At 39.9% G+C, this 12,204-nt stretch overlaps 1 protein-coding gene across 3 annotated transcripts in view; it reads left to right on the plus strand.

The window, feature by feature from the left end:
* Positions 1 to 12,204, plus strand: part of LOC114645594 (A disintegrin and metalloproteinase with thrombospondin motifs 14) — a 328,718-nt gene that overhangs the window by 136,375 nt on the left and 180,139 nt on the right. For all 3 annotated transcript variants that reach the window (XM_028793429.2, XM_051922924.1, XM_051922925.1), the window contains one exon: positions 6,504 to 6,587. In XM_028793429.2, the coding sequence (XP_028649262.2) occupies positions 6,504 to 6,587 (84 nt within the window). The remainder of the gene's footprint in view (positions 1 to 6,503; positions 6,588 to 12,204) is intronic.

Genomic DNA, 12,204 nt, shown 5'->3' on the forward strand with positions numbered 1-12,204 from the left:
ACAAGCTGGTACTTTTACATATTTTCTGGCACTTCCTGCTCATTTTCTGAACCATCTTTCTTTTAATTTTTCAAGTGTCTAACCTATTGTTATTAGTAGTGCTGGGCTATATGACCAAAATTCTATATGACGGTATTTTTCAAAATTATACTGGTTTCACGGTATTGGACGGTATTTTTTTCCCATGCATGAGTGGATGTTAACCGCATTTTCCACTGCAATTACTAGCTAAGAATAACCTATTCCACTGTCATGAGAATTGTACATTGTACAAAAAATTTTTTAATGTGAACACAAGTATTAATAAAGATTTGCATGGCCCCATAAACTGATAGTTTTCAAGGGGGTGGCACTAATGAAGAGAAGGAATCACATTGCATGACAGATGCAGTCAAAATATAGAGCCTTTTTATTGAACAAAGTTTGCAAACAACTTAAACTAAAATTTTGACAACATATTTTCAACCATCCAAAGAGGCATTTAGACTTAGTAAAATATCCAGAGGTGCTTGTCAAAAGTTGTATTGCACTGAACATGTCTTAGAAAAGGAATAAATAGTCAATATTTTTTGTTAACTAACTACACTTTGTTAATGTTAGCAATCTCTGTCCACTGACACGTTAAAGTGACTTTTTAAACAACTTCACCATCATCCATCCATCCATTATCCAACCCACTGAATCCGAACACAGGGCCACGGGGGTCTGCTGGAGCCAATCCCAGCCAACACAGGGCACAAGGCAGGAACCAATCCCAGGTAGGGTGCCAACCCACTGCAGGACACACACAAACACGGGCCGATTTAGAATTGCCAATCCACCTAACCTGCATGTCTTTGGACTGTGGGAGGAAACCCACACAGACACGGGGAGAACATGCAAACTCCACGCAGGGAGGACCCGGGAAGCGAACCCAGGTCTCCCATCTGCGAGGCAGCAGCGCTACCCACTGTGCCACTGTGCCGCTCTTTACCATCATTAAACTGCATAATATTTAAACTAATAAATAATAACAATACAATAAATAATAGTGCAACTTCCAGTAATAATACTATTACTTCAAGATTTCAAGCCCAGGTGCATTACACAGTATTCACCAAATTAAAATAAAACAAGTGCAACTTGGTGATGACATCTTTACCAACTGAAACATCATTAAGGCAAATTGCATTAATATGGACATTGCTTCAAGCTAAGCTATATAAATAAATAATAAAACTGCAACTTGCGTTTATAATGCTATTTGTGGTATAGCCCTACGGAAGCGTATTAGGGCCACGGTGAAGAAAAAAAAATACAGACACAGTGAAGAAAAAAAAAACTATATGTCGAGAATAAAGTCAACATGTTGACTTTATTCTCGATGTTTATGTTGAGATTAAAGTCGACATTTCTACTTTATTCTCTCCGTTTATGTCAAGATTAAAGTCGACATTTCCATTTTATTCTCAGTTTATTTTGTCATTAAAGTAGAATGTCGTAAACTAAACTTCATCCTAAAATCAATATTTGGTTTACTAGATTTTCTCAGACCCCGTCATAAGTTAATGTAGCACATTAAATGCTTTGTGTTAAGTGTTCCCCAACCCAGATGTTAATTGCTACGCGCTTCTTAAACTGACTTCCTCTTGCACTAAGAGGAGGCGCAGGCAGCGATCGCCGCACAGAATACATTCACTTCATGATATTCCTGCTTTCTGAAAATGTAGAATGCTAAGATAAATTTTCATGATGAAATGCATTAAAGCAGGTATTAAACATGCATGGCAGTGCTGTTCCCTCGCAGTAAGGGGTCCCCAGGTGTACGTTCAGTGTAGAGACCTTTATGGCATGTGTGACAAGGCTCCAAAAAACTGGATGTATGAATGGGTATGGTTCGTGATCTGGTGGTCGGAGACACGAACACAGCATTCAATGGATGTTCTTCTGAGCAGGCTTTCTTTATTGCATGCGTGCTGTCTCTGTCTGATGTACCAAACCCCCAGTTCCTATTCTTCCTTTTTCTTTCTCCACATAACCAATCACCACACGATAAACGTCTTTGTGAAATTAAAACTAGTTATAAACTTAGACCACAGAGTGTTCAGATCTTCAAAAAAATCTTCGTTATACATGTTTAATTATGCCATCCATTCAGGGTTGTACCCATCCCAGCAAGCATTGTGTGCGAGGTAGGAGCAAATCCTGAACACATCACAGGGTGAATACGAGCAATATATACACTAGGGTCAATATAGCATAACAAAACCTCACATCCTACATGACTTTGAAAAAAATGAAGCATGCCAAGTAAACCCGGAGTGGTGGCTCTGAGGCTGAATCCCCATCACTGCCAAAAGAGATCCTACTCTGGCTCCTGGATTTAGGATATATTTTTGAGTAGCATATTAAAAAGTTTTCTCATTTGTTCAGGTGTAAAGTAGTATTGCAACAATTTAAACTTAGGTGTGCTTTCCTATTAAGAGCTACTTATTAAGAGTATATTTACACTGTGCTTGAAATAATTATCGTGTGGCAGAGAGGAACCAGAACACTTTAGCTCTAGGCCCATACATTTGACATATATTGTATTCCATTTTAAACGTACACATTCTGCTATAGCCTTTGCTTGTTGTGTAGTGTTTATGTGTGGAAAAGTTAAAATGTTTTACTATCATATCTATAAAGTATTAGTTGTTAAGTGATCTTTAGAACATTTTTCTGTTTAAAACCAAAAAATAAATTAAATTTATAGATGTTTGGAGTTTATTTTCAAGTGTTTGTCTCATTTAGTATTTTTATTGAGGATATTAAAATGTGTGTATAAATAGACACCAATGTGCAAATCATGCTTTTTAATGAATATTATGAATTCAAATGTGTGAAGTAATGCTTAAAATTCTTTTTTGATTACAGAAACATCTGCTAAATATTCCCAAATGTGAAAAATTTTATTGCCACTTTGTTGAAGGAAAATGTACATTTTAAATGCCTTTCTTTGTTATATTTTTCACAGCTGTCTTTACATCATGGAGAAGCTGAAGGCTTTCCAAACTTATGAATGTGGGGAAATAACTTCACAGTAAATTTGTGCACATTTAACCATTGCTGTATTACTTGACAGGGGTCAGATTGATTTTCATATGCCATTAGCGTTTTCTGTCTTCTGTCATTCATGACATTATCACTACATAATGTATTTCTCTTTCCTCCTTTGATATTTTCATCAAGTTTGTAATGCATTTTTTAATTGAAACTAATCCATCTGCAAAACAGTTTTATTGTTGACTAAAATCCTTCACAGGAATGTTAATACTCCAAATATGACAGGTGGTCTGAGTCCAAAATGTACTCTTTTTCCTGCAGTTTAGGGTCGGAAAGTATATGTCCAAGTATATTTTTGAACAGAAGAAGTACCCACTCTATGAAATTGTACAGTGTATTTTCTTCAAATATGAGGATTATAAATGAATTTTCATCTTAGGAGATACAAGAGTAAGCCTGGAGATGTGTTGTAGCTTAGTGCTTTCACTTAAGACAGAACTCAGAAATTTCAGTCCTGTCTCTGATGTGTGATATGTGTGGTATACATTAAACTTGTGGCTCAGAAACCCCTGGATGTCTGCCAGACAATGTAAGAACTATTGTGAGTTTGGAACAGATACTCCTTTTAACATTTGAATGTTTAAGATATTTCAAAGATTTTGCTAAGAAGCAAAAATAAATGTAAATGTATTGCTTATTATTAACTAACACATTTTGTTGAGGGCATGGAGAGTGACTTTCAGATATTTTAAAGAGGTACAACCAAACTGCTTGTTGGTTTAGGAAGAGTGGCCAGGATGTCACTCAACCTGTCTTTAAGTGCTTTCCAACTGCAAGAACTTGGGCCATTTGTAGTTCCTGGTATTTTTTTTAGCTTCTACTCCACGGTTTGTACTTTTTGTTCAACTAAGAACTATCATGGGTTGGGCATACTGTAGGTGATAAATTGTGCTGACCACAAGCACTGGCAACATTTTACAAATCTGCTAGTAGGTTGGACTTTGGCAAGTTATCTGTGAAGATGGAGCACCGTACTTCACACCACATCAATCTTCATAGTAACCTCCCTGGTGCACTGTGCCATGCACTGCACAGAAGCAATACTCTCCTCCATGAGGTTATGTTTGCTTCAAAGCAATAAGGTTGTGGGTGTCATCCATGAACTCCCGATTGTGCCGCACTTCTCACTGCATCACTCTTCATAGCTGTCTCCCTGGTGCACTGCGCCACACACTGCATCAAAGCAATCATCCCTCTCATGAAGTCATAATTTATTCGAAGCAACAAAGTGAATTGAACTTCTGAACATACCTCACTTTATACCATATCCATTTTCTTTGCATGTCTCATATTTTTGATTAAGGCTACAGTTCCTGTTGTGTGTAGGGAAAGCAACACATTTAAGTGGCCTGTGACCACAAGTGGCCCAAGGCCTACATCATACAGGAACTCAGTTATTCCTGAAAACAAAGTTTCTGTGGTGGAAAAACACCTATTGGCAAACAAGGGTAAAGTTTGACATCAACGGAACTCTTCAGCTAGTGGAGATGCCCAGCTCTGAGGAAGAGACAAACAGAAAGCATACAGTATTGTAGGAATATTGTACTGTACCAATGACTAAAGTCACAATGGGTTTGTCTACCATCCATCCATCCATTATCCAACCCGCTGAATCCGAACACAGGGTCACGGGGGTCTGCTGGAGCCAATCCCAGCCAACACAGGGCACAAAGCAGGAACCAATCCCAGGCAGGGTACCAACCCACCGCAGGGTTTGTCTACCAGTCATCCCAAATTATTTTGTGTATGCTTATGTAATACAGGGTGGTCGAGATCTAACTATGCAACTTTTAATGCAATGCAATGCAATAATTGCATAGTTAGATCTGGACCACCCTATAGACTTTGTTGTAATAATTGAGGTGATACTGAAAAAAAATTGGAATGCCAGACATGCACTAAAGTACAAGCTGTAAATAAATCTTAAAATACTGGGGTAACAACTGGTTTTTTTTTTCATAAATATAGCGGAACGATGTACTATCATAATGTAGGTACATGACCAACTACTGTAACCCATTGATTACAAGTTTTATTTGTGGTATGGCTGTGATTCTCGTCTCCTGTTTTTAATCATAAATATGGAGATAGGGGATTATGCACAGGTTGTATTTCTCCCATCCATCATATATCTGCTGATGCTTCCGATAGTGATGATAATAATGGACTATTCTTTGTACATATTCTTTGTGAACTTGGAAAAATCTTTTGAATGTGTACCCTGTGGTATGTTATGGAATTCGTAACAGGAGTATGGTGTCACATTCAGTGTTAGTGTAGTGAGAGTTGTGTTCACATATTTATCTGCTCAGTGTGGGTGTCAGAGTTAATATCTTATTCTCACTTAATGATTTTATTAATACAATTTTGAGGAGCATCTGAGGCTTATACAGTATTCAGTTTGGAAACCCAATGGTCACATTTCTTCTGTTTGCAGATGAGGTCATCTTGGGCTCATCAGGCTGTGGTATCTAGTACTCATTGGAATAGTTTAGAGCTGAGTGTCACCTCCAGATCTCATTGTTCTTCCCAGGTCAGGGAAGAGCTGTTGCTTCAAGTAGAAGATCTCAAATACCTTATGGTTTTAAGCGTAGAAGTTATAGACAGAAAATCAATTATTTGGTGAAGCAGGAGCATATCTATTAATCCCACTACTGTGGGAGTTATGTATTTGGGTGAAGCTTTTAAATAATGTTTGCAGTTTCTGAGCAGTGACAGAAATAATAGATAGATAGATAGATAGATAGATAGATAGATAAGTTCACAAGTACAAGTGGTAAAAATAAAGCTTCTGACCAGGATTGCTGGGCTTCAGTAATATACTGTAAGAAGATCTCAGAGTTGGATCTGTGCTTCTGCAGGCTTGGAAAAGCCAGCTAAGGTGAAAGTGTTAGGGGTACATCCTAAGTTAGAGTGTACCAGGCATTGCCCACTGAAACATAACCCAAGGACAGAACAAACTGCAGATATTACTCGCATTAGAGCGTCTGGAAATTGTCCAGGAGGGGCCAGGGTGGTCTGGTTTGACCAGTTCAACATGAGGGTCCCTTAATTCTATTTCTGGTTAATTTTTCCACCTTGGTGTCATTCTGGTTAAGAGGGTCTCAATGAGAGTGTGATGTTTTGTGACAGAGATGGGATGTTAAAATAAAATAAATCTGTTAAGCATTTTGTATAAAGAATTAGAAATATGTAAATGTTTACATAGGATTCAACCTGTAATGTCAAATTGCAGGAGCTCAAAATGAACAGATTTAATTTTCAGCTGTGACCAATGGGGGTGTGGGGCATTTCAAATACCCAAACCCCAGACACAACCATCCTATTAAATTGAAAAATCAATTAAATGAAACATTATATGTTTTCTGCCTTGTTTGAAATAAAGCATTGTATGACATCCTGTCTAATGTAAATTTCAGGTGGATGAAATTTATCATGACGAATCTTTGGGAACCCATATCAATATTGTCCTTGTACGAATTATAATGGTGGGGTACCGTCAGGTAAGTTTTATTTTGCATATTTTGTAAATTAAGCACTTAACATCAGCTTAGAAAAATATTTCACATTATGATTTTCATACTGTATTTGTCTTATGATGAAAGTTAATGTTGGATCTTGTTTTATCCCATTTTAAAATATCCAAAATATAATTTGTTTGTTCCAAAAAAAAAAAAATTGGCCATCTTATTAGTAGTTTATCACATGGTAGTCTGAATACTTTTCCATGTCAGTTTATTATAGTATACTGTACCTAGTATAGTGAGATTTTTATATACAGTACATATACTGTATATATCTATATATATAATTCACTAAGCCAGAAGACAAGTAGCCGACCATGGTTCCGGCGTGGATTCACTAAGCCGCCGACAAGTAAGACACCCATGGCGCACGCAGGAAGGAGCCACGCCCACCAACTCTAAGACCATTGGATGCGATGACAACTCGCAGAGCCACGCCCACCAACTCGGACGCGACGCCTCGGAAAACATGCCGTCATTTCTGTTTGTCTGTGCCACAGTCCACATGCAGCTCTGAGCCACGTTAACTTTTCATTAGTCAACCTCAGTGGAACCTTGGTTCACACAGAGGCAGCGCCAGAGAGAGACAGAGGCACACACAGGCAGCGCGAGAGAGAGAGCCACGCACACACAGGCAGCGAGACAGAGGCACAGACAGGCAGCCCGGGAGAGAGACAGAGGCACACACAGGCAGCCCCAGAGAGAGAGCCGCGCACACACAGGCAGCGCGACAGAGAGAGCCACGCAATCCTTTAAAACTGAGGTTAAAACACAATGAAGGAAGCAGTCTTTAAAAACCAATAAGCCCTGTGCCTCTTTTTCATTAGCGTCTCACCTGCTTCACCGCCCTGCAACAGTCGAGACGCTTTCTCAGCAGCTGACCTACTCTGTGCCTGACTCCACTACTGTCAGTCGCCTGATTAAAAATGGTGAACTCCTGCAATGTTACTATCTTGGTTGGCTTTTAAATAAAGTTTGGATTTGTTCAAATGTTCCTTTTTCCCCCTGCGCTTAAAACTCATTTTTAAAAAAAGTGTTTATACAACTGCTGCAATGTTACAGAGAGAGAGAGGGCTCGAGTGCTTCTGAGAGACAGAGGGGGAGGGGGCTCGCGTGCTGCTGAGAGAGAGAGAGAGAGAGGGGGGGGCTGGGGAGGCTCGAGTGCTGCAGAGAGAGAGAGGGGGGCTGGGGAGGCTCGTGTGCTGCTGAGAGGGGGAGGGGGCTCGCGTGCTGCTGAGAGAGAGAGGGGGAGGGGGCTCGTGTGCTGCTGAGAGAGGGAGAGAGAGAGGGGGGGCTGGGGAGGCTCGCATGCTGCAGAGAGAGAGAGGGGGGGGTTGGGGAGGCTCACGTGCTGCTGAGAGAGAGGGGGAGGGGGCTCGCGTGCTGCTGAGAGAGAGAGGGGGAGGGGGCTCGCGTGCTGCTGAGAGAGGGGGGCTGGGGAGGCTCGCGTGCTGCTGAGAGAGAGAGAGCCTCGTGCATGCAGCTGAGCAGGGAGGCTGGGTTTTTTTCCCCCTGTGCTTAAAACTCATTTTAAAAAAAAGTGTTTATACAACTGCTGCAATGTTACAGAGAGAGAGAGGGCTCCCGTGCTTCTGAGAGATGGAGGAGGAGGGGGCTCGCGTGCTGCTGAGAGGGAGAGAGAGGGGGGGGGGCTCGTGTGCTGCTGAGAGAGAGAGAGAGAGGGGGGCTGGGGAGGCTTGCGTGCTGCTGAGAGAGAGAGAGAGAGAGAGAGAGACAGGCTCGGGTGCAGCTGAGAGACAGAGAGAGCATGCAGCTGAGCAGGGAGCCTGGGTGTTTGTGTCAGTGTTATTCAATGTTTTTACTATTACACTGTGCATTCTATGGTGTAATGATTAACTATATTTGTGCTTAAAAATCTTTAAAAAAATATATTTACATACAGTTCGTATGGTCTGGAATGGATTCATTGTATTTACATACAATTCTATGGGGGAAATTGCTTCGGTTCACGACCAAATCGGTTTACGACCAGAGGTTTGGAACGAATTATGGTCGTGAACCGAGGTTCCACTGTATATTGACTCTAGAAAACATGATCAGCAAGTCTTTGATAGGCTGCAACAAAATGATGAAAGAACGGGCACATTTTTTTCTCACAAGCTGGGTGGGTGGGTGTTAGTTAGTTAATTAGTTACTCGAAGGATTTCAAGATTTAATATGCACAAGCGGTAACCCTGCAAAAGCAGCCCAAACCAGAAAAGACGGCTGGCAAAAAGTGGCTGACAAATTAAACGCGTGTGCATTGTACTTACTGAAAGCGGCGTTACGGATTTTGCAAATGTTCATTTTTTTCCCTCTGCTTAAAAAACATGATTATGCGGCGTATACTACGCCGCGGGTTGGTATGCAGCGTGTAAAACAGTTTGTTTGTCGTGGATAATTTGCCTTTTACTTTAACACGAAGACAATTTCATGTTAGATTTGCCTTTGCGATGACAATTGATAAGGCACAGGGCCAAACTTTCAAAAAGATGTGCATGTATCTGCCAAAACCAGTTTTCAGTCACGGACAGTTGTGTGTTGCTCTCTCCAGAGTTCCATCTTTTCATTCACTTACTGGTATGCCTGCAGGAACACGTGCAGTGAGTGAGAGAGAGCGAGCGACACACACACGCATACAGGCGCGAGAGAGAGAGAGCACTGGACGCATAAGAATAATAATACTTCATTACATTGATATACCAGTGTTTTCAGTATTCAAAGCGCTATCCACACAGGGAGAAACCGGGAAGCGAACCCAAAATCTTCCATGGTCTCCTTACTGCAAAACAGTAGCACTACCATTGCGCTACAAGGCAGTTAAAGAATGCACCGGCCTCGATTTTGTTTTCACTTCTGTTTACAGCGATCGGATCATAGCGTGCATTGTTGCAATGTTACTTTTCTTGGTGGCTTATTACATTATGGATGTTTCACATGTTAATTTTTTTCCCTGTGCTTAAAAGACATTAAAAAAGTGTTTCTCAACTGTGACTCCGGAACAACTCAGTACGCAAGCTATATTAAGCGTCAACAACGAAGACTCGCTACACCTTAATGAACAAGTGCTGAAACTTATCCCTACCGACGAAGTAACTTTCACCAGCGTGGCCTCCATCGTCACAGACGATCCCGCTTTCAGTCACGGACAATTGTATGTTGCTCTCTCCAGAGGTCCATCTTTTCATTCATTCACAGTGGTATCCACAAACCCACCCCATTTGGACAACTGTGTCGTTCAGCAAGTGTTCACCCATCAATACATAATTATGCGGCGTATGTTACGCCGCGGGTTGGCTAGTATATATATATATATATATATATATATATATATATATATATATATATATATATATATATACAGGATAGTGACAGTAATTCAATTTTAAAAAGGCAATGAATACATAATGCACTGAATGCATCATATGTACACAGTATGCTCCACATGTGACCATGACCTGTCCGAAGGAGCGGGATTACCTAGAGAAGCCAGTATAAAAGCAGGTTGCTCATGGAGTTATGGGGGGAGGAGTGGCAATGGTTTGCCTCTAACACTGAATGAGTGAGGTGAATCTAAGCTGCATTTATAAGCTGGGAGAGGATCAAGGTAGCTGAAAGCGCATGGAGTGGCACAATGAAACAGTATATACTGATGGAAAAGTTTTGATCATAGTTTTTTGCTGGTGAAATAAGGATGCCAGCTGTGCAAAACAGCCAGTGCCAGCTTACTACTCAGATTTTCTTATCTGTATGATCTTTGTTTGTGCAGGTTATACCAGGTACAAAGTTTAATTGTAATCGAACTGTCACATGCAAATTTGAAACTAGATTTAAGTGCTTTGAGCAGGGAAAAAATGGTATATAAAAATGTATAATTACTACAATTACAGTATTTCTTTACACTGCCCTTTATTATTTCAAATTAAAGTCCATTTGAAATCTCTCCCCATGGGTTTGTGTTACTGCAGTCGACACTCTGTTTCTTTTGCTGAAGGATCATCCTGTTCAGTGAGGTGTATAATCATGTCCTGCAAAGAGGTTTACAGCTAAATATTATGCAAGAAGTGTCCACAAGTAGTGTGGTGTTTCCCGGAATAATTGCATAATCTTTACACTAATAAAGAAACAACCACTAAATGTATACTTATGCTAATTACAAAATAAGTTCATTTAATACAAAAAACGAATAGGTTAATTTTTATAATCCCCTTCCTAATGCCACTACTGTGTAATTGTATTTTACCTGTGGATGTGCTATAGTGCTGTGTGCCTGCACTTAGTGAAGAGTGCATTAGAAAATAAATTCAAATGGCTTAACCATGCCAAATCCCATTGTGAAGGGATTCAGTGAACGAGAGTTTTCTTTTCATTGTACTTATAATGCTATGTATGCACTGCTGCACTGAATTTCTCACACGTCATCTCTTGCTCTGCTGAATTTCTCACATGTCTGTAATTCTTGGCCTGTTGCACTTCATCTCCAAACAAATCTCAAATGCAAATACTATGTCTGCTATTTGGAATTTTTTCAGATTAAAAAAACCCAGTAAACTTCACAAAAACTTTGGAAGACTCATTGCTTCTAGTTTAAGCTTGTTTGTGTTTTTCATTGGTAATGTGTCATTAGTAAAATGGATAGGCTTATTTTTCTTAAAAACAACCTTTTAAGTATCAACAATGCACATGTGACACAGAATTTCAGTTCACACACTTTACCTAAAACAATAAAGATAATGGAAAAAATAAAGGTCACCTTTATTATATTTTTGTTTCAACTGTAAGTGAAAAAAAGAGACTAGTGAGTTTAGTTTAGTCCCATCTGTTATTCCTTCCTGCTCCCGCCTGTGGTACTTAGTTGATGTCTCACATACACAGTCTTTCATCTACCAGGCCTGCTTTTGTTGGTTTAGACTACTAGTTTTCATCTAGCCATGGAACTTAACTAACTATTTCCAAGCTTGTTTTGCCTCAGTTTAAAATTTTGTCCTGTATTATTTATTAACCATCGGATTCCTACTCAAAGTATTTTACAGATTGTTTTGTTGGACAGATTAAAAATAGGTATGGGAGCAGCAATGCTAGATTTCAATTAAAGTCAAAAAGAAGAATTAACAGTAGTCAACAGCCATTTCGAAACATGACATACTTCAAAGGGTAAGTGATATACAGTGCTGGTAGCCTGCTCTCTGAGTACACATCTTCCTGGGTGTTTCGTGGGAACATGTCTTTTGTTAGCCTGAAATGCTATTTCTTTTCCATCCACAAGATGGAGTACCGAGGCATGAGACCAATTAAGGACGTTCACGCTTGTAGTTATGTCACCTGAGTTATTCTACAAACCTTGCTTAAACTGATGTCACATTACACTACTTTTTGTTGTGGCATATGTCAGATTTGTAGACTGCAGTTGTTGATCTTGTAGCCGAACCATTTTACATTACACAACAGAAAAAATAATAGCCCTTGTTTAATTTCCGTTAGACCTCCAATCTTCCAGTGCACTCGTACTCACCTCTTTTTCTGATAGTCAGTAATATGCTGCCTGGCGAAGCTAGTACTCTTCAAGTTCAGCAGCAATTTCTGCCCTTTATTTCTT

Source organism: Erpetoichthys calabaricus, chromosome 2 (assembly GCF_900747795.2).
Source record: "Erpetoichthys calabaricus chromosome 2, fErpCal1.3, whole genome shotgun sequence".
Taxonomy (NCBI): Eukaryota; Metazoa; Chordata; class Cladistia; order Polypteriformes; family Polypteridae; genus Erpetoichthys; species Erpetoichthys calabaricus.